The sequence below is a fragment of the Drosophila pseudoobscura genome, chromosome 2, assembly GCF_009870125.1.
Source record: "Drosophila pseudoobscura strain MV-25-SWS-2005 chromosome 2, UCI_Dpse_MV25, whole genome shotgun sequence".
Classification (NCBI taxonomy): domain Eukaryota; kingdom Metazoa; phylum Arthropoda; class Insecta; order Diptera; family Drosophilidae; genus Drosophila; species Drosophila pseudoobscura.
The window spans coordinates 13,416,712-13,439,808 of NC_046679.1; the positions used below are offsets into that span (position 1 = coordinate 13,416,712).

Sequence of the window (23,097 nt, forward strand, 5' to 3'; positions counted from 1 at the left end):
TACATGCTCCTGCTCCAGGACAACTAGCATACAAATGCAGTCGGGACACACACACACACACACACAGATACACTCGTGTGCGAGTGGAGGACATTTGCATAATTGACCCATGCAGGATTCGCGCACCAACTGATTTCATTTACGATGCAAGTGCTGACCAGGCCCGGGCCCACTCCACCCCACCCCAGTCTCGCCGCCTGTTTTCCCCCCCATCCTGGCGGTATCCATGTCCTGGCCAACGTATGCTCGAGCTTTTGCCCATTTAGGCAATTTACATTTATAGCCTGGCGCATGAGGTGCTTACGAGCTGCACAGGAAGTGCCGCCATTGGCGGTGCACTGCCACAGCAGTTGCTGCTCCTGTTGCAGGGGCAAGGGACAAGGGCCACTGGTGTGGCGGAGTGGGGCAACATGAAATTTACACCCGTTGCGGTTTTGGATACAGCCAATTTTAGTTGCCGTCGCTCGAATCGCTGCGGTTCGGTTCGGGATGGAGTTCAGGCCTGGGTCTATGGCTGGGGCTGGCAGCCAAGTTTATTATGAAATTAGAACGCATGGCCAGGATTGGCTGAGGGGAGGGATAAAGATAGGGGTGAGAGAGAGAGAGACGGCTGTGGGGACCCAGGGACATGGACATGGCAGAGCAACGGGCGCTGCATTGCAGTCGAAAAACTGGCACATGACATATGAACTGTGCCCCGGCTGCAACATCGTTGCTGTTCCTGTGGCGGCAGTTGCCGTTGTGTTGTCGCTTTGTTGTTATAGTTATTAAATTATATACTCAGCCTATAACAAAATCAACAGCAACATGGAAGACCAAGGAGCAGCCATATCTGAGGGGGGAAACAGGGAGCTATGTACCCAGGAGAGGGGCAAATGTTTGCCGATTATTGCCAAGGGTGATACATAAATAGAGAATGTTGATGACAGACGCGTAGCCAGGGATTTGGAATCAGCGAAAAGACCTTTAGGGCGGAACTATCATCCAGATGGAGATGTATACAGATCTGTATATAAATCTTCAATTATGTAGCCGTCGATAATTATACTTCGATGTTAATAGATAGATACAAATGGGGAACCAATGAGGAACATATAAAGTAGTATAAAGTTGACCCAGGAAACCATTCGCCACAGTATTCAGAGCTATTTCTGTTTCCTCCGAACGATGTCATTTGGAAGCATCTGGAATCTGGAGCATGCCTTTCAATGGTTCTAGTGGTGTCTCAATTTCTGGTAGTTGCACTTTTCCTGATGGGCAACACATATCATTTGACTCAAGAGCACACAATTAACACCAATCAGCACTTTCGGATGAGCGTAATATTCAATATTCGGCTCGTACTCGAATGGGAGACGTAAAAACGAAGCCGTTTGGGTGGAAAAGAACCATAAAAACCGTGACACGAGTATCTAGACAACATATTAAGTCATGTACCGAAAAATATGGATACCAAACAGGGAAAGATCCAAATCCAAACGTTAATAGAAATATGATTACCCCGATTTATAATCTTCAATCAATCCGTACAGTCAATCATGAAAATGTTCTAGTTAATGGGAGCAGAACTCATTCGCGGTTTCATGAATTTACCGCCTCTATAATATATAGTACGTATACTAGTAAAACGGGGGGGTTTCCAATTACAAGTGGCAATTTAAATAGAATTTTTATTGTATTTATAAACTGTTGTGCCAGCCACTGATGCTGCTGTTCTATTTTACCATGTTTATGCAATATATAAGCACTCCATGCCCAACTCACAGACTCGTACATGGCATATAGGAAAAGGCAGGCGAGGAGCGAAACTTTTGGAACTAAATCAGAATTTATGCTTTGTTTAAATGCTGAAAAAATGTCGCTGATTTCTATCGCATGACAATAATTATAAAAGAGGCAAGCAGCAATAAAGTGAGCTCAGTAATAATAACTGTCTATATGCATAGAAGACCAAGGGGGCACACAGATACAGATACATCTACCATATAGTGTACTAGTGCTCGGATACAGATACACCAGATACCCACGTATAAGCACATAGATAGACAAACTGAACGCGTATTTAAACCAATTTTATGGAGCATTTAATTGTTGCTGCTTATGGACTACAGCCACAAACAAGTACACGGTGAACACCGCCGCTGAACAAATTAAAAATGGTAACAAAAGGTTAACGTAAATTGTTAAAACTAAATTATACATATAAACAAAACATTTTTATGCGATTAAAATCGAAATTACACGCAACGTGCGTCAGCTTTTTAGGGGGGATGGGGATGGGGATGGGGACGGGGTGGGGGGGGGGGCAGACACTGAAACAGACACAGACGGTGCACACATGGTCTATGGCTTGGGCATGACGATAGGCCATGTCTGGTCTCCAGCTCCACGTCACTCCTCGTGCGGTGCGTCTCTGCTTGACGGCTTTCCACTTGAGGCTTCACTTTGCCGGAAAAGCTGCGCACGTGCTGGAAAAATATGCATTCATTCGAAGTAAAAGTCACAAGAATCGTGCATATGTGTGCGTGCATGGGTGCTCCCAAGCCGAAAAGAAAGTTGGGAAATAATCCAAAATAAAGTTCTGACTTTTCGCAAAGATTTTCGCAAACTTTAAAGAATGAAATGTATAATGGAACTCTGACCTCAGAACACTGATTCATAGAGAGTTTTCACTACAAGTTTATTTCAGAAATTTAAGGAATCCATCAAACGTATTTGGTCACAAATTATACGAAATTCAATTAAAATTTCAGATATCTTTGGGTGGCACTCATTTGCCTTATCAATTCCTCATAATTTCAGATAATTCACTTGGGAAATACCAAGACCTTATTTATAGTCTTGTATTCATTCACATTTCACTGGCAGACTTGAACCATTGAGACACCCCAATATATTTGATAAACTCGTAGTAGCAAACCATATATTGTCCATTGATCTGCACTCTATAATTCTTGGGTGCACTATAGACACATATATAGTGTGGAATTCCAGTTCCATTTTGGGCTGCTATCTGTGGAAATGTATTTCGGGGCTGCTACAACTTCCTAGACCAATTGAAGATGACGAGGGGTTATCAGCCAAGTGTTTAGTGCTTGACACAGAGACGTGCCAATTCATCAATTCTGATACCTCTAAGTAGACATGACTAGGCCCAATCTTAAGGCACCCGAGCAGACGCGACTGGCCCAATCTTATCGCTGGCTTACAACCCATTGAGATTTTTATGGGTGGCAGGAGTGTTTTGCCAGATCTCCGATGATACACATACAGAGTGCAGGCGTTTATCTAATCTGTGGACAGCGATGGAACAGATGCCTTATTTCCATCCCATCGAAGATCTGCGATGGCTTACTCCCTGTGGGAATGGAATCCTTTCGTAGATCGTCTGCCAGATTGCTTCGAGCTCTTGTTTGCCTTGTTGTTCTGCCTGACACCGACACCACTCAACACTGTTTGTGGTTGTTGTTTGTTGTTTCTGGTTGTTGTTTCTGGTTGTTGTTTCTAGTTGTTGCTGTTTGTGATTCGTCGCTCGTGTTTGGTGTTCGCACCGTTTGTTGATCTGATTTTGGTTACAGGTTTTTCTTTTTCACTCTTTTTCGCTTTTGGCAGCCACTTTTTTGGTGTGTATCTTTATCTCAAAATATGTATCTGTAACTATCGGGCGCGCTATCTGCGGCTGTAAGTATTTACATATATAAACTGCTGCTGCTGCTGCTGCCTAGGTAGTCTCCCCAGAGGCTTTGACAAACGGTTCATTTTAGCCATAAAAACCCAGCCAGTTCTCGTTAGATACATATCTCTTAGCTACGAGCATATGAACTTATGAAATGCCTTCAAAAAAGAGAGCTTAAGCCCCCGAAATACATTCAAAAATATTCATGTAAAATTAAGTCAGCCTGGGAAAGTTTTCAGTTTGCAGCTGTCTTCCTGTACCTGTCGCCCAGTCGCCGTGCCCCCGCAAGAAGCCAGCATCCTTGTGCTACTTCACAGGTGCAGCGGCAGCGGCAGCACTTAGCCCTTTTTTGCCCCAAAACTTTCCTGCTTTGAAGCCAAAATCAATGCCACAAATGAGGCAACAACAAGTTTCTCACCTACACTTGAGAAAAAAAAGAGAAATATCATCATGAATTCTACAATGATGACAAATATTTCATGGTGCAGGCTATACTGATGGATAACATTATGTCATTAAAATTATATTGGAAAATGTTATACAGGCATGAAAAAAATATAATAGAAAAGGTAGATTTTATTGGCATTTTTCAAAATTTATACAGTTATGTATGTATCAAAATATATTTAAAAAAATAAGGTTCAATAAACTTTTTGTACCAAACAATTATTTTTTATTTTTGGGCTTGAAAACCAATAGAAACGCACTCAAACATTTGTTCTTAACTTGTTTTTAAACAGTTAAAATCGTATTATATTTATAAACTTAAGACATAAGAAAATATTAAATAACTATTCCTGCGGATCCGCTTCTGTTTGTATTTTATATTCGTTTCAGAGTGATTTTAAAATTATATATTAGGAAATCTAGTAATGATACTCGTAAGCAAACTTAAAGATATTGAAAATACTTTATCAATAAAAAATTAAACTACGTACACTTTCAGGGAAAAGGGTTCCCCCCAATTCAAATCAAGGACCAGTTTCGACGCTTTAGGACCGAAGCTTTCGCCTCCAAAATATGTCTGTGTATGTGTGTGTGTGTGTGTGAGAGAGCTGTTTATGTGCAGCAGATGTGGCATGTACCAGAGGCAGCCCGGAGGAGCCAACTTGCCAGCAAAATAAACGAGCTCAATATTAATAATTTGTATCTAGATACGCGGAAACTATCTTTTGAGTGTTTTGTTTTGTTTTCGCCAACCGAAAGATGCTACTCGACGGGTGGAGGTGAAGACTGTGCAGGGGGGTTGGTTGGGAGCATACAGAAATAACGCATGGGCATAATTCTGTAGTTTGCTTAATTTCCAGCTGCTAATTTATGCAAATTTTGTTTTATGTGCCAGCTATCTCACTCTACATCTCTCTCACTCTCTCTGTATGTGTGTCTCCCTCTCAAAAAGAGCGAGGGAGAGAAAGAGAGACACACACACTCACGCATGAATATAACTCAAAAATCGTCAGACAAATCTGCACACATGTTAAAGCCCATAAATAAACCACATAATCACAAACGGAACGATCGATGATTGTTGTCACTGTTTGACAGCCGGGCAAAGGCGGCAGCAGAGCAGCCGAACATCCGAATAGCAGAGGCAGCAGGCAGAAGGAGAGCAGAGGAGCCGAGGAGCAGAGCAGGAGCAGAGCGTCGAGCGTCGAGCGGCGAACAGACAACCAAAACGCAGCCGAGGCACCATGCCAAGTGCAGAGAGGCGTGCCGCAAAGAGATTATTGAACGATGCACTCGAGCATGACGAACAGCAACAACAGCAACAACAACACACGAACAACAAATACACCATGGAGCTGCACAAACAAACAAACCAACGCAACGGACAACTGCAACTGCAGCCCGAACGAACCAAACCGAACCGAACCGGTTACCTGCTGGCTGGCTGCTCTCACACACGGCCAAAAAAACACGCCCCGCTCTCCAGGCGAAAGAGTGACAAGCATATTGCCGAGTCGGACGGCTATAGCCATCCCGCTTGCACCGCACACAGCACTGCTTGACGGTGCGACCATCTTGTATGTGCCAACCGCGCACACCGCCACACGCACCGAAGGCCGGCCCTCGTCAGACGAGTTGTTTCTCCCTCAAACACCACGAACGAGCGTATCGGTGTGCCTCGGCGGGCATCTGTGTGAGTGGCTGAACGCGAACGCGCTTGTCTTTCCTGTTTCGCGCTCGTGCCTGTTCAGTTGGACGAGAACCGTTGACGTGTTCGATGCAACCCACAGCACAGCAAATATAACTGAAGCGCTATCGTGTACGCCGTTTGTTGGCTCGTTCGCCGTTCGTTCCGTTCGTATACCGTTTACCGTACCGTACCCTACCGTACCGTGCCGTGCCGTGCCGTTTTCCGTTCGCGTTGGTTTTACGTCGGCGACGGTGTTTTCCGTAAAACTAACAGAGAAACAAACGCAAAGCCCGGGAGAAAGCTCAAAACGCGTCGGCAAAATACAACCCATTTGAGCCAGGGCCAAGAAAGTGTTGCACTAGCAAAAGCCAAACAAAACAGAGATACAAATCAAAGATCCCCCCACAACAAAGATACAACTAAGAGATCCCCACAACGGAGATACAACTAAGAGAGCCCCCAAAACATAGAAACAAATCAAATCAAATCGCCCGAAAACAGTGTACTAATAAATGTGCTAAAATGTAAGATTAAACAAAAGGAAAAACCCAAAATAATTCTATCAAAAAACCAAAAATAAAACAAAACGTTTCCCCAACAAATTGATGAGATTTTAACGGTTCAGCGCAGCGCTTTATCGAGCAATCAACAGTGCCTCAAGGGACCCAAACAGCCCCGAATACTGGCTGACACAGGCATCGAAAAATCTGGCAACTGGCTTATCAATTTATTGCTATCACAAACAACAACAGCAACAGCCAGCGGCAGCAGCAACAACAATCGAATACTATATTTTTGAAGACATTTAATGAAAAGTGTTTGCTTCTTTTGCCCCGTATCGCTGGTACTGGTACTGGCACTGGTGCTGCTGTTGCTTCTACTGATAGATAGATAAATTGATTGAGAACGCTGCCACGCAGAAAGCAAATCAAAAATTGTTGGATAGGAGGAGGCGAGCTGTTTGTCTTTGTGCCTCCCCAGAGTGGCCCAGAGCGGTAACAAATTATGTTGCCTTATCATATTTCTGTAGCGCAATTGTCAATCGCGCGATAGGCATCTGGAATACCTACCTTAAAGATAGAAGAAGTCGGGTCCAAACCATGGGTTGTATTATTAATTTTTCGAAGCCAAAGCAAACAAAGAAAGCAAATAGCACGACTCCTGTTGATAGTAATCATTTTTTAAAAAAGTATTCAACGAGTGCAGTGCACACAGACACTCGTACGAGGCACTATCTATGCCTGATAAGACCCCCGAAAAATTCCCCCCAAAAATGTTGTCTCACCTCTGGGGCTACCTGTCTAAATCAATAGAACTTGTCTGTCCGATTGTCCGATTGTCTGATTGTCCGATTGTCTGATAGTCTCCGATAGTGCGGATGCCCGTACTAATTCAAGCCAGAAGATAAACCTCAGATGAAACTCTAATTGGGCCCACACACACATTCGCGCGCACACACCTGCCTCGGTCCCTGCACTCCCACGCACAGTCCCGGGCGCCGTCTTTGACATCCCACGGATACGGGTACTTGTACATCCTTTTGTGCGCCAGAGACACGATTGTCTCGGCTTTATGACAGTGTAAACATTGTGACAGGAGAGAGCGGGGAACAATCCCAGAACGTTGTGCCAGGGACATGTTTATTAGGTCGGTCCCCTGGGATGCAGGCAAGATCATCAATCAATGCGAGGGCTGCAACTGCAATTGCAACTGCCAAAAAAAATGCGCACTTCCCACCATGGCCAAGGCGGTGGCGGTTAAGGTCTGGTCTCGGATCTGTAGAGCAGCCGTAAATCAACCTGCGGTTATCCTAGCCAAACTGCCACCACAACTGTACCGTTACCGTGCCCGTAAAGTACATAGCTATAAAAACAATTGAACAAAAAGAATGTAAGGCTTGAAGTGCGTTCGGGTGCGATAAGGAGTGCAGAGTGTTGGGGCAGCTGATAAGGCCAGCTACCGCTACAGCTACCGTTAGAATCTTATCAAGCGCAGACACCTCGCAAGGAAAGCCACCAAATTTCAGCTTCTAAAGTACAAAAATTTCTGAAATTGCAGCGCGTTCTGTGTGGTTAGGCGCGTGAACAGGAAAATGTGTGGTTGCTGAGAAGCCAGCGCTACTTGCCACTGCAACGCACACACACACACACATCCACACACCCACCCATCCCCCAGCCGCAGAGAGAAGGAGCGAGAGCCGATTCACATACACCCCACGGTAACAGAGAAAAGCATTCAAGATTATACTCGAAATGGATATGACCTCAACAGCGGAGGCTGCCGCGCGCAGCTGGTACGACAGTCCGCGCTTAGGCGGCGGCGGCGGCGGCTCAGGATCCGGCAGCAATGGCGGCGGCGTCTCCCCACACACCAACGGCCTGGGCAGCGCAGGCAGCAGCCTGGCCCACAGCCACCACAGCCTGTCCAGCGGCGCCTCCTCGGCGGGCAGCAGCGTCGGAGCGGCCCTCGGCGGCGGAGCGGGCGGTGCCGGTTCCGGCCTCGGCCTGGACACCAGCGACATGAGCGCGTTCTATGCGCTCGAGAGCAATGGACACCATCGGCGGTACTATCCGAGCTATCATCAGCACAGTAAGTACCCATTGGGGGCGAGGCATGGGCAAAGGTTCCACCTAAAATGGATTTATGTTTTATTTAATAGTAATTTCTTCCATCTTTTTTTTTGTTTTTTTTTTGTTTTTGTGGTTGTTGTTTGTGCCCCGGACATTTGTTCTAATGTCATTTCTAATGCGTTTTTAATGAATGTATTTTGTGGGGGGGAGGTTGTATAGTTGGCGGTGGTGGGTCTGCCCCGCTGTGGCCGCCCAACGCCCACAAATCGATTGCTTCGCGCCTTTTTTGTGTTGCTGAGTGAACGTTTCCGGTTGGCCGCCATAAATAATGAGGGGGAGGGGCCCCACAGAAATCGCTGGGCTCTAGATACTTGCGGCCAGATTGTATCCTAGATATCCTCCAAAGCATTGAATTAAAGTTCTGCAGATAGCAGGGAAACTAGCTGGGCATTTCCTCAACCCACAATCATTTATTCTTTTTCCGTAAATTTCTGCACATAAAAACGCAAAACGAAAGTTTCCTCATCATGGTCTATGTCTCTATTACAGCCTTCTGTTTTGTAGCCCCACCTGAGAATATCATCTCGTGAAAATGGAAATTTTCCTAATTGCCTGAAATTTGTTCGTTGGGCCAAAAAGAAAATGATCTGGGCTCATTAGTGCGGCGCGCGAGGGGCCCCCAAATGGCAGACGACATTATTTTCAGAGGGGTATGTGTGGTTCACACGCCTCCAAAAAAATTTCCAGTTCCGCTAAGTTAATTTTCAATTTGAGGAGCCACCGTGCAGCGCTCTGCTGCTGCTGTGGCCGAGAGTGGCTCTGTGGCTCAGACTGTGACTCTGCTGTCAGTTTTGACAGCTGATGGCCCAAACCCAAAAAGCCCAAAGCCCCAAACCATTTTCACTTGGCACTTAGCATTGCAGGGCCCCATTGTTGTTGCAGCAGTGTCTCTGACTCTGGGGTTTGGCTTTTCGCTTTGGGGGTTTGGGGCTCGGGCTTTGGCTTTGGCTTTGGTTTGCATTTTGACAGTTCCACGTAAAACGCAACGAACACCCAAACGTGACATGCATCAATGCTCCGTCGCCCGGTCTCTTGGTCGCTGAATTTATTTCCTGCTCTTTGAGTGTGCAAAATTTTAATTTAAAATTTCTGTACACCAGGAATGTGTCGGCAGAGGCGGGAGGGGGGGAGCGATCCCTGCCAAACAGAGAGGCTGCAACTGCAAAGTGATCAATCAGCTTTGGGGGGCTCCTTAGCCTATTTCCTCTGCCTCTGCCATCTCTCTCTCTCTCTCTCTCCATCGATTCCTTTTGCATTTATGTTTAATTCATGTTATTCATATGCCGACTTTATTGATGCTTGATTTGATTCCATTCGAGCCGAGCTCTCCTCCACCTCTGTAATTCATTCATGCACTCAAAACTTCTCGGATTCAAATCCCGCGCTCTGTTCGTTCAACATTTGACTGACAGTTTGTCTGACTGTCTGCCGCACCGCAGAGCGGGGACTCTGGGGCATCGATGGCTGTGGCAGTGGCACTCGCATCCATAACGAGCTCCGCACCGGGGCACCTGTGGTGAGCGTTGATTTTAAAATTCATTAGTCTGCATATGTCACATCTCGTGAGGGCTGAGGAGGTCTGAGGAGGGCTGGGGGCTGCCCTGGTGGGGGCTTCCAGTTGTCAAAATCCCAATTTAGTTGTCAATTATGAGGGGACGACTTTAGTGGCTGTCATTAGTGGGCAAATTAAGCAACTAGGGCTCGTCCCGCCCCTCGAATTTAGACGCCCGCCGACACTCCTCCCACACACACACACACACACACATACACTGTGTACTGGTTCGGTTTTTATGTTAGCCAAAGTCATAAAAACCAACAACGAGACAGCAACAGCCGGAGACCACAGCAAATGTGAAATTTAAATTTCAAAAGCAAACATGCCGAACATTTTGGCAATAACTTTTGTCGGCCGCGTGACTCTGTGTATCTGTATCTGTATCTTTGTGTGTCCCCTGTATCTGCATCTTTTTCAGTATATACTATATTATAGTATGTGTGTGTGTGTGTTTTTTTTTTATATTTTCTAACATTTTGTTACCTCTTTTTTCCCAAACATTTTCGATGAAAAATATATACATATGCCCCACGTTTTATTTTTTTTGTTGCTGTTTGTGTTGGGGCTCAGCTGTGGCTGTTTTTGCTATTCGCCCCAGACATGAGGGGCTTTTTGGGCGGGCTTCTTAGGCAGGTTTTCGGGCACTGAATTATATAATTAAATATACAATTTTTGGCAATTTATTGACAAGGTATGGCTTTGAAATTGCATCTATGGGAAAGGAAATCAAGTCTAAGATTTAAGGAATTTTTAGTTTCGAAATAACATAATTTACTCGATTTTTATAGAGTACATTTTCATATTCCCAGAAACCTTTGAAACTCTTTTTCCCTTGCAGTTTTCTCTGAGAAAACACCTTTAAAATCCAACGATTTTTCCCACTCTGTTAACCTTTTGATCGTCCAATTAGTTAGCCTTAATCTGTTGGCCACGTCGGCAGCGCGGGGGCATAAAATACATTGTTAATTGCCAAAACATTTGAAAACCTATTCTTGGCCGAGAACGAGTGAAAGAGAGGCAGCCATTGCACTCTAACTGAAAGATAGAGATAGATATAGATATAGCCATTAATAAATTCGAATGGCAGAATGGCAGAACTGACCAGTGGCCAAGGCGGGGTCCAATATTGTGTGTCGTGCTTTTTTTGTGGCCTTATCGGCCAAGCAGAATCGGGCAAATGAAAAGTTTGTTTTTGCTGGCTAGAATGTTCCCACAATCCGGCCGAGGGGACCGAGCACTTAACGCAAATGTCACGCACAGTGGCACCGACACACAAAAGGATATCAAATGAGATGCGGGCCCATTGAAAAAGTCTCTTGGAGCTCGGAACTCGGAACTCCTTCTGCAACTCTCAGAGTCTCTAGGTCTAGATCCGAGCTGGCAATTGGTGCTCCTGGCCAGCGGTTGCCAGTTACCAGCTACCAGCTACCAGGTGTTGCACTTGAAGCGCTCGCCACTCATAAATTTTCGTGTGGCCAGGCATAAAACTGCACAAAATTTCCAAGAAATTACAACACGGCCAAAAGCGCAAAAAGCACACAGGAGGGGGGATTCCTGGTTGGTTGCTGGGTTTCTGGGTTGCTTGTGTGTGTAATAGTTGTTGTAATTTACCGACTGCAACCACGAGGCCGGGACGGTCTGGGGCTGGGTCTGGGGCTGGGCAGGAGTCATAGCGTGCCTGCTGCCTTGTGCCTGAACCTCGGGACAGAATCTCGACTGCAAATCTTAATCCCGGTGCGCAAGTTTTCAACGAATTGCGGGCATGTTGGAGAGTGTGTGTGTGCTTTTGAGTGGATGGCCTATAAAAATGAGTTATGGTATTGCAATTGAACAGCTGGGCCACCGCTGCGTATGATTGATGTGGCCTCTAAGCCCATGAAATTCCCTTGGGCTTCCCTTTTCGCTAGGCGAGCCACCTCCCCTAGTTTTTGGGTGGCTTTGGGCAGCATTCAATTCGCGTTTGATTAAAACGTCTGCCAAATCATGCCACATTAATTATGACCCAAATTCCAGGAAACATTCCTCGTACATCGTACGATGCAAAGCGGCAAAGTTGAAGCGCTGTTTTGTGTGATTGTTGAATGCATTGACAGTGGCCGGTCATTCATTCACTCGAGATGAAGATGGGGCATGGGGCATGAAGCATGGAGGCTTGCTTGCCACCGCCCGCGTTGCACATGTTCGATGCTGCTGCTGGCGCGATGTTTTAATTAGTCGTGGCAGCAAGAACTGTCTCTGCTTAATTAAATGACATAATTATAAGAATGCGATGCCAGAGCCAGAACCAAACCCTCTGCCTACGCCAAAATGCAACATGCAACACGTGATGTTGCCACTGTCGTTGACATTGCTGCGATGCTTCAATTAATTTGCACTCCAGCAACATTTCCTTCTCCGACTGACTGTTGGCTGGACTCGGCTGCAGTGTTGCTGCTGCCGTTGCAGTGTTGCACTGTTACTGCTGCTTTGCATGCCACATAGCCAAAGGTGTTGCCGGCAAACCATCAGAGGTGCAAAAGGTGCCGCCACAGCCATTGTCCGCCACTGCCAGAGTACTCGTATCTGCAGCCACACATTCCCACTGGCGACACGTTTCGCATTCTAATTTGACATTCTCCCTGGCCCAGGCCCAGGCCCAGGCCCGGACCCGGGCCCAGTCCAGTCCAGTCCAGGCTAGGTCTCGCCTAGTGTGAACAGCTGTCCTTCAATCACTATCAATGTCGCTGATGCCTGTGCCTGTGCCTGTGCCTGTGTTGCCTGTTGCTGCCTGTTGCTGCATCAATCTGGCCAAGATGGCGAATGCCACAGGCTCCTTCAAAGCTTGCCGCCTGCTTCTGGGGAAACGGGGCCGGAAGTCTTTGCGGGCTAGATGTGGTCCCGGGCGCTGTCATTTGTCAGTTTGAGATTTCCAGGAACTTGTTCACTCATAAATACATACCACTCGTATTGCACAGATCTATGTATAGTATTTGCAGTGCCCCCCGACTATGCTGTGGCATCATCAATAAGGCAGCCAGGCAGCCAGGCAGCCAGGCAGCCAGGCACCGGCTACCGTTCTCTTTTCATTATTAATTTGTTAAATCAAAATGCGACTCGAAGGCGATTTATATCGACAACAATCAAGACAAAAGCTTACGCATCTTGAGCGGCAGCAGCAGCAGCAGCACGGCAGTGGCAGCCACATGTTGCTGCTGTTGCTGCTGTTGTTGTGATTTGTCTAACACAGCGAGCGGTCGATATGCCCCATACAATGAGCCAGGCAGGACGGCTGGCCGGCAGGCTGGAGGCCAGCATTCATTAATTTTCCAGCCAGCCAGCAACAGGAGAAAAGGAGGCAAAGAAGCCGTCGCATGTTGCCAGAGAGTCTCGGGGACCACGATTTGTGCATGCAATTACAATATTGAATATTAGCGCATTGTTGGCAGCTGCCAGCTGCCCCCGCTGTCAATGGTGCAACAGCGGCAGCAGCATCCGATGGCAACGGCAGCAAACATTTGTGTGCCTCTGATAAATTGTTGCTAATACATTTGTGCAGCCGTGTTTGGCATTGTGTGGCACTGGCTGTAACTCCGACGTGCCCCCGGTAGGCATCCACAGCCTGCTGCCGAGTCCGTGGTCCCATTGCAGTGTCAAGTTTACAAATGACTTTTGCGACATTTGCCTTAACTGATCAAGCGCCCAGGAATGGCTTATTAATCAGAGGAGGAGGCCCCCGAAAGAGTCATTGTACCCCCAGTCAAATTGCTTCCTAGGAAAAGCCCCCCCCGCCCCCCGCCACATTAGCTATCAAACTAGAACAATCTTACCAGGAATTGGAATCGAAATCACAAGAAGACGAAGACCTGTGCCAGGGGCCCCTCTCTAATTAACATTTGTCAATGCCAAATTTGTTTAGATCGTTTTGGGCCAGCCAACCAGTTTTAGCCAAAATCAAAAAAAAACACTCGAAGAGTCGCCACAGAACAGAGCATAACAATGCAGCAATAATACGAAAATATGTGGACAATTCATGGGTTCTTTTGGGGCCGCGTTCGGGGCTTCGATCACTGGAAATATGTGTCGCCAGAGACGCCGCCAAAAATTTGTTGCAAGCAAGCAGGAAGGGGGGGGGGGGGGCAGGAAGGGAGGCAACGGCAGACTCACGATTTTTCGTTTGTGGCCTTTTTGGGAGGGCGCGCAGAGCAAAACTGTTTAGCATAATTTTTCGCAGCGGATCCTCTCATCGCATCTCATCTTTTGGCTGTTCGGATGTTCGGTTGTTGGCGACGGCGGCGCGTGTGTTTAATAAAATATTTTATTAATATGCGAATATGCCACAAGAGTGGACACAGCCGCCGCGGTCCGCCGGGCACCGAGAGAGGGCCCCAAAGTCGAGGTCGCATCAATTGAATTTCTCAAGCTCGCAGCCGCTTATGAATTTATGCAACGTTTTCTTTGGCCAGTTGTTGTTTTTTTTCGGAGGCAGCAGGCCAGCCTTTTGTCTTTTGGCCCTTTGTTGTGATAAATGTCAACGCGTTCTTATTTATGACATGTGAAGCAGCGCCCGCCGGTGGTCCCAACAGCAAAAACCAAACAGCAATCCGCAACAGCAACTTGTCGGTGGAGCAGATGAGTCCGCGGCTGGCTGGCTGGCTGAAACACTTTTAGCGATCACTTCAAACGTTGACCAAATTTGGTTTGTGGCATATAAAAACTTGTCAATTTTAATGATTTCGCTGACGCTTCGAACTGTCATAAGTGCGAGCGCAGGACACACTCCGGCATCCCTTTTGGGGTGTTTGCTCATTAGCCGGCCAAAGAGACCACCAGCGGGTAGGAGCACGATGGAGAGAGGGAGAGAGGGGTAGAGGGAAACGAACGCCAAACGAACTGAAAACTGTCAAAGCGTTTGACTGACTGACGGACTGACGGACTGACTGACAGCCGAGGCGGCATTTGCATAAATTTCCTCTTCTTGGCTTTCGCCATTGCGTGGCAAGGATTCCAGTTGCCCCACTCTCCCCGTGCCACCGAATGGCAACTGCAGCCGCATTATTAACATTTCTGCACTGCCGCACTCCCCACCCCTACACCCCTCCGCTGCTTCGCTGCAAAACAAATGGCCACAAAAATGGCGCACTTCAGAGCCAAAACCCAACCCAAAACCCGACTCCCCCTCACCCCGCCTTACCCCCCGTGTTGCACTGCTTGTTGTCAACATGTTTCTCCTTTTGGCTTAGTTTTTTGTGGCAGCATTGTGGCACGTATGTAGTATGCAAAAGCTGCTGGGGCCCAGGCCACGTAATTCACACGTTGGCCCAAACAACCTGGTTACGGCCATTACCCAGAGCCGATCCCAGCCGAAAACTATCTCTCCTCTTGAGAGCCGGCCACAGAGAAATTCTCCACAGAAATGCTCTTGTAATACGACAATTATAAAGCAATTAATAACCCAGAGAATTCCTCAAAAGAGATACTCGTACTGGCAGTTGTGCAACATTGCCCAGCCTGCCACAATGGCAGCAGCAGCGGCAGCGGCAGCATAACTTACAGGCTGCCGTTGCCTTTGCCTTTGCCGTTGCTGCTACTTGAGTTATTAAACGCATTATCATAAATACAATTGACAACTTATGACTAATGATAAGCTGGCATGCAACTTGAGGCAGGGCCGGGCCGGGCCGGGCCGAGGCTGTGTGCAAGGGGGAGGAGAGGGTGGGGGCTGTGCGGCATGCCGCAAATAAAGTGTTAATAATATAGATGGCAGAGGCAGCGCAGTTTGCGCTTAATAATGCAGCCTGCCTCTGACTGCCTCTGTTTCTGTCAGTCACTCATTCGGCCCCCAGCACGTCAGTCAGTCAGTCAGTCAGTCGGTCAGTCAGTCCGTCATTCCGTCAGTCGGAGTCACGCAAATGCCATAATGCCAGGCAGGGAAAAGCAAAGAAATAATTAAAACAAACAAGCGCGCAAAATGCTAAGCAGCCCCAGAGACCAACCAACCGACCAACCGATCGACCTCTCCTCTTAGCCACTATTTCAGGCTTCAGCTTCAGTTTTCTGCCTCGACTTCAGCTTCGAGTTCGGGGGTTTGAGCTCCAACTAAAACTACTATCAAGGTGTCTTTGAGGCGGCCAAAACTGACCTACCTGCTGAGCAGAGAGTACCACTGTGCCACTGGTGGTGGCTAAAACTGGAATCCGTTATAGTTTATGGCCCGCTGCGGCCGCCGCTGCTGCATGTTTAAACAATTTCCAATTTTGGAGCAGGTGTAAGTGTCTCAAGAGAGAGGCAAAGACGCAGAGCTACAGAGAGAGAGGGAGGGAGAGAGGGAGAGAGAGACACTTGACCGCATTTTGGAGCCGCCACGCGCCTACAACAGCTACAACATCTACATCGGAGCAGGTGAAAAGTCCTTGTTATATGTCTTGAGGGTAGCTCTGGCCATAAATTAAGCCACCGCCTGCAGACACACACTCACACGTGTGTGAATGTCTGTATGTGTGTACAAGGGGTCAAACCAGAGGATTCCCTGGCTCCGGCGCGAGTCCTTTGCATGATTGATTGTTGGCCAGAACAGGAAGCAGCTGAATCCACTAATCGACTCCGGAATCCCCCCGCAACAAACTGGGGCGCAGGGGAAACATCACAGAGAGAGAGAGAGTGTCCTAGAGTCTCGTTTTACTCATTTGCGGATTTGATTTGTCTCGATTGATAACGCGGAAAATCTCTCAACCCCTAATCCCATATCTGGCCCAGCTTTTGGTGTGAATTTAATTTACCAAAGAGCTGGCAATCCTTTTTTTTCCCGCCCCGTGTCCTATCAAGATGGCAGCGCTCTTTGAGCGGTACCCATCCGTGCCCTTTGTTGTCCAATTCAAATGTGTTGATGATGGTAAAAAGGGTATGGGGATGGGCATGGGGATGGGGATGAGAGGGGATGCTGTGCTGATGAGATGGCCGAAATGATAGGATCCAGCTGCTGGCTGCATTTTACTAATTGAAATTGTTGCAACAGTGCCACGCCAATCGGGCCATCACCTGTTTTCTCTCTGTCATGGTCTGTCATCTTCAAATGTCCAACACGTCCGGCTAAGTGCATCGCATACATCACACATAGACATACGTACGTACGTACATTAATTATGTCATTCACGTCGTCGTCAAGCAAAGTCGATTGCAATTAAAAGGCGCTTTCGGCGCACAAAACCAAACGGATCCATCCCCGGGCTTTGGCTTTGGCTCTCGACGCGACGCGGGCTTTCGGCCTAGATGGACAGGCGCTGAGAGCGTTGAGCGCTGTCAAACGCTTTTAAAATGCCATAGAAATGTCCGAAAAGAGAGACAGAGAGACAGGGAGAGAGAGAGCGAGAGAGTCGGCTTTTGTGGCTTTGATCTGTCACTTTGAAGAAATCAAGCGCAGGCCAAAAACTTCAAAACAAAACAAAAGTAACACAAAAAAAACTTGCTTTTGTTGTACAGGTTGTTTTTGTTGTTATTGTTGTTGTGTAGAACGTGTCAGCCGGGATTTTTTTTTGGCTTTGGGGACGACCAAGGGCAACCCCTGCCCCCGGCCACTGCCACAACACATGCGAGTCATACAACAACAACAAAAGAGCTTTCCACCAGCACGAGCTTTGCATACCGACAACAACAATCAAAAAAAAAATGTCGTTGTTTCTTGCTGTTTTCTTCCAACTTTTTGCAACTTTAATTGCTGTGTACTCCGGGTCTTGATTTATTAGCGAATTGTTTTATGCACACACACACACACACACACAAAAAGATGCCAACAGCCGCAGGTCGGTCTGAGCGAGGGCCTCAATCCGATCCGAACCGAGCTTCCATCCGAGCTTCAGCTAACAGTGAGTCACAGGGCCGGCGATTAACAGCCGGGCAGCAGTTAACAGCGCTCTGTTATCGCCAACACCATCGGCGGACTCGGCTCCAAACAAATTGAAAGTTTCCAATTAAAGAAGAGCCGGCATTGATTTGCCCGAGCCGGAGTCCAGCCCCTCTCCCCTGCCCGCAAAGCTGCACTCTATAATTTAGCATGTCCAATGTGATTATTTCCCCGAGTCTGGCCAAATTATACAAGTACAAGTCCGATGCGATGATGACGACTTCATACGAGTATCCATATGGTGCGGTGGGAGGGTGGGGGGGTGCGGGGGATATATTCATTCAAAGATGAGGTGGCACGTAGCTGGTAATCGGGTTTTGTCGTTGTCGGCGCAAAAGTGTGAAGTCTCGGGAGAAGCAGTAACAACATTTGATTGAGGCATTGGCCAGGGAAATACTATACATACATACATACATATGTATGTGTCTTCCGCGGAACTCGAAGAAACCACAACTGTCCAACTGTCCGACTGTCGGACTGTGCAACTATGTTGTGGTTGCTGGTTGCAACTGCAACTGCCTCTGCCCTGGCTAATTTCTATAATCAGACACACGTACATATAATATCGCCACTAAAGCACTGTTATTAGGATAATCAAATGGATATTATCGGAGGCATCGATCCAGCCAAACCACCAGCCCATCGGTCGATCGATCGATCGATCGAAGTGAACCCAAACCATCCATCGAACGATCATGTTCTTCTCTTTTTTGCAACCGCTGATTGCTGCCGATGAAGGAATACCCTTTATCGGGGGCTGGGGAATTATGGCTTTGTTTTGCGGCTTGTTTGGGGAACAGAATCTGGCAATGATTGGGTGCCATCAGGAGGCCCCCCCTCCTTTGTTTGTGAAAAAGTTTCCCATGATTTTCGAGGAAAGATTCAATTTGTAGAGCATTCCTGTTTCTCCATTACCCAAACCTCTGTGGTGGCTCTTGCCTGGTCTTGATTTGGCCTAATCCATCTTGGCGTGCATTGAACTGACCTACTGTTGGCCAGCCGGCTCTGAGTGTTGCTCCTGCTGGTGCTCCTGCTGCTGCTGTGGCTGCTGCATAATCAAAAATAATTTCGCATACAAACAAGCCCCAAAGGCCTGCGACTCTTTGGGGAGCTGAAGCCAGCAATATTAATGATAATAATAAGAATAAGTGCGCCTCAAACAATTGCAACATGCCTCCATGGCACCCCGACTGGCACCCGCTCCGAGGATACTCATACACTCGGAACAGACGGACCAGACATGGGGGATATAGGCCCAGCCTATGCCGATATACTGGCGATCGCTGGGGCCAACCGGCAGGCAGCACTGGCGCACATAAATCTCACTTGGTGTCTGCTAAATTATACACTGCCAGACATTTAGGCTACACTTTTAGCCGATCCCTGGCCATAGGTGAGGCGGCGGCAACGGCAACGGGGCCCCCGATCCGCAGATCCAGGCAGAGCAGAGCCGTTGATCGATCTTTTTAGCTCTGGGACAAAAGTTTAACGCGATTGTTTATGATACAAATTAAACAATTTATGACAATGCAGAAGTCCCAGCACCAGCACCAGTCGCAGTCGCAGTCGCAGTCTCTCTGTGGCGTGGCTCTCTTTGGTCTTGGCCATATGCAAAGTCGGCCCGAAGGCCGCAAGCGTTGAATCGATGGTGGATCGATCGCTTGATCTGTGGTACGGTGTGGTCAGAGGTTCTGAGGCGGCTCAGCTCTCTCTCTCTGTCTCTTTCTATCTGTGGTGTTTCATAAATTATAACACAGCTTTTCCGCCTTGGATCTGGCTGGCTGGCTTTTGCTTAGCAAATTTGCGCGGCAGCCACAGAGGAAAACACGAGCGGAGGAGAACAACCGCGTCGTTTATTATGAATTTTTATCGCTTCTGGTCGCGGCTTAGTCGGTTTATCTTCGTTATAAATTCGGGCCATAATTGATTTAATGCAGCATTTAAGTTGATTTCTTCAGCCGCAGATTTTTATTAAGCTCGCTTTTGATTTTTTGTTGCAGCATCCCGCATGCCCTCCACACATGCCACGCCTCAAGTGTGCCGGCCGCACTTCCACACCCCGCTGAGTCCCTGGCTGACCAGCGAGCACAAGTCGTTCGCCCCCGCCAGCGCCTGGAGCATGGGACAGTTCGCCTGCCCCCAGGAGCCGCAGGTGGAGCACAAGCTGGGCCAGATGGGCCAGAGCCACCAGACGACGGCCGCCGGCCAGCACTCGTTTCCATTCCCACCGACACCGCCAAAGGATTCGACGCCCGACTCAGTACAAACCGGTCCATCCGAGTACCAGGTAAGCTGCTGGCCAATCGAACATCGATCGATAACTTATCGATGACTGGTCTCATTTGCAGGCCGTTATGAACGCCTTCATGCACCAACAGGCCACGGGCTCTACCTCACTGACGGACGCCAGCTGTGCGCTGGACATCAAGCCCTCCATCCAGAATGGCAGTGCCAGCTCGAGCGGACCCGCCCCCACAGCAGCGCCCAAGCAGCGCGAAGGTACTAACAGCAATAACAATAGCTCCAACTCCAGCAGCAGCCAGCAGCAGCAGCAGCAGCAACAGCAGCAGCAGCAGCAGCAGGGCGGCAGCAGCAATCCCAACAACAGCAATGCCTCCTCCTCCGCCTCCGCCTCAGCCTCTGCGGCCACCTCCTCGAACGGGCTGTTCGACGGCACCGCGCAGGCGCACTACGCGGCCTCCAACAATGCCAGCGGCAGCGCGAACGGCGGCAGCGGGGGCAGCTACGACAGCAGCAGCTACGCGTCGTACCACCACGCCGCACAGGCGGCCCACCACCAGGCAGCGGCCGTGGCAGCGGCCAACATGTTCCAAAGTTCCTCCGTGGCGGCGGCCGCCGTGCGGCATAGTATGGGTGCAGCGGCGGCGGCGGCGGCGCACCACCATCACCACCACCACAGCGGACACCACCACCACTCCGCCTCCTCCGCGGCCAGTGCGGCCATGCACGGCATGGGCAGCAGCATGGGCGGCGGCATGGGTGGCGGCAGTGGGGCGGGCGGCAGCTCCGGATCCCTGGGCGGACACAGTGGGTCCGGGGTGGGTGGCGGCGGTGGTGGCGTCGGCGGAGGACTGGACGTGAAGCCGGTGCGGACGAAGCCGAGGACGAGTGCTGGTAAGCAAGACAAAAGTTTTTCCGACATTATGCGATCTTGGTGTGGGTGAATAATCATTGTTGCTTGTTATCGATAGTTATCGATTGTACAACAATTCAATTATGTTTACCTATGTGTTGTGTCCAATCGAGGAGCGGTTTACATTGCTGTGTTATCGAATGATGGCTCATATGTTATCGAAACATATCGATTTGTTATCGAAGCAACGATAACAAATTTATTTTTGTTAAATTTATCGATCGATAACCAATGTAAACCGTCTCCAGTTGAAACACTTAATGTTTAATTTTCATTATTTTAGTTTGTAGTTTTCATTTTGTCACCCGCCCCCGCCTTCGCCCCCTGCTGTGATTGACGAACCCTTTGGCCATTTTCTGTTTCACACGCTCACGTGGGAAGCTACCAGAACTCTTCCTCACTTAACTCCTGCACCACACAGAAATCTTTGCCCCTGCCACAGACCATGCCCAATCCAAAAAAAGAAGAAGCGACACAAACTCACACAGAAACAAGTTGCACTTGACATGTGCTCTGGAGCAGCATGCTGGCCACATTCCCGCCACTTGAGCATGTTTCCTGCTTTTGCGGGCCGCCTAAAAAATATGCAGAAAGATCCCAGCCCCAGAGCATGTCCCGCTCCCCCATTGCGTATACGCGGCGTAGCCGCTTGCCATGAAATCAGCACATTACAATGACAACAACGGCAGCAACAATAGGAGAGGAGCAGCGGCAAGTGGCAAGTGGCAAGCGGCAACTGCTGCAACTGCAACTTCAATGCTATTGTCAACGCTTTGCTTGGCTCCACTGCCTTCTCATCAATGTGGTTGTTGTTGCAGCCTGATGTGTTGTTGTTGTTGTTGTTGTTGTTGCTGTTGTGGTTGTTAATTACTTCATGTTGCTGCTGCTGCTGCCGTGGCTGATGTTTGAAAAGACCCACCACACACACACTCGTACACTCGTACGCGTACAGAAGCAGCCGCATTCATTCGCATTCGCTGCGGAAGTTGGACGCCGCTGCTGCACCTGCTTTGCCGTTGCGTTTTTGCATGGGCCCGACAACAACTCAACAACATCAGCAGCAACAACAGAAACAACGACAACGACATCTTTATAGCTGCCTGCCACTTGGGCTATGCTATGCGTGAGGGTCGGAGTCGCAGTCGGAGTCGGAGTTTGAGTGCCACGGCCTACCCCCAAAAACGAGTCGAGAGGCCAGCTGGCCCTGGCTAAGAGCAGCTCTGTTAGTTAGTTTTAGGGGTAAATTCCAGTTAGTTAGATGGACCTTATTAGCATCACCGATAGGTCACTCTGTGACCCCTGTGGAGGGCAGCACCACCACCAATGCTTCCTGCATTCACCTGCAATTGTTACTGTTACAACACCGAGCGCACCCTGCTTCCAAGCTGCACCCACAAATGCAAATAGACACGTACCACCGCATCCCCTCCCCCCGCCCATATGAGCCCCAAATACTCGTAATCATGACTGTATAACAGCGACCCCAAATGAGGAAGCGGCACCGAGCGAACACAATACTCGTACGAGGGAGAAGCTGCATCTCCGCTGACAAAATGTTTTCAGATTTCATTTTATTTCATTTTCTTAGCCAGGCGACAGTTTGCTTGCTTTAACTAACCCAGCAACAAAAGCAAAATAAAAAATAAATACAAAAAGGTAGAGAGAGATGAGAAAAAATTGTCTGCAGCCGCATTGTTGGGTTACCTTCGTTAGGCCCAGGTCCTCCAACTCCAACTCCAACTCCGACTCCATCTCCGAGTCATCCTCCTCAGAGCCAGGTCGAGCTTCGCTGCCTGTTGCCGTGGCTGTTCCCGTATTTATTTATCCTTTATCGCATCGCTTGCGATAAGTTTTTCGGGCGCAAGAACATGTGTTGCGAGTTTGTGGCTCGTTGCCACTGCCACTGGCAACAGCCACTGGGGATGCGACTGGAACTGGGGGGCTGGGGGGGGGGGACTGGGAGACTGCCACACTGCCACGAATGTGCATTGAATTGATTGGATGCCATTTGGGCTTTTGTCAGGTGAAAATAAAAAATGTTGTGAATGAGCTTTAAGTAATTGATATGG

At 48.4% G+C, this 23,097-nt stretch overlaps 1 protein-coding gene across 2 annotated transcripts in view; it reads left to right on the forward strand.

The window, feature by feature from the left end:
* Positions 1–5,796: 5,796 nt before the first annotated feature.
* grn (GATA binding protein grain) overlaps positions 5,797–23,097 on the forward strand; it is a 35,914-nt gene continuing 18,613 nt past the window's right edge. Inside the window, exons 1-4 of one of the 2 annotated variants that reach the window (XM_001358620.4) lie at positions 5,797–6,337; positions 7,872–8,402; positions 19,875–20,161; positions 20,223–21,009. In XM_001358620.4, coding sequence (XP_001358657.4) covers positions 8,066–8,402; positions 19,875–20,161; positions 20,223–21,009 — 1,411 coding nt within the window. In that variant the 5' untranslated portion in view covers positions 5,797–6,337; positions 7,872–8,065. The remainder of the gene's footprint in view (positions 6,338–7,871; positions 8,403–19,874; positions 20,162–20,222; positions 21,010–23,097) is intronic. The other variant, XM_033384383.1, reaches the window with a different exon arrangement.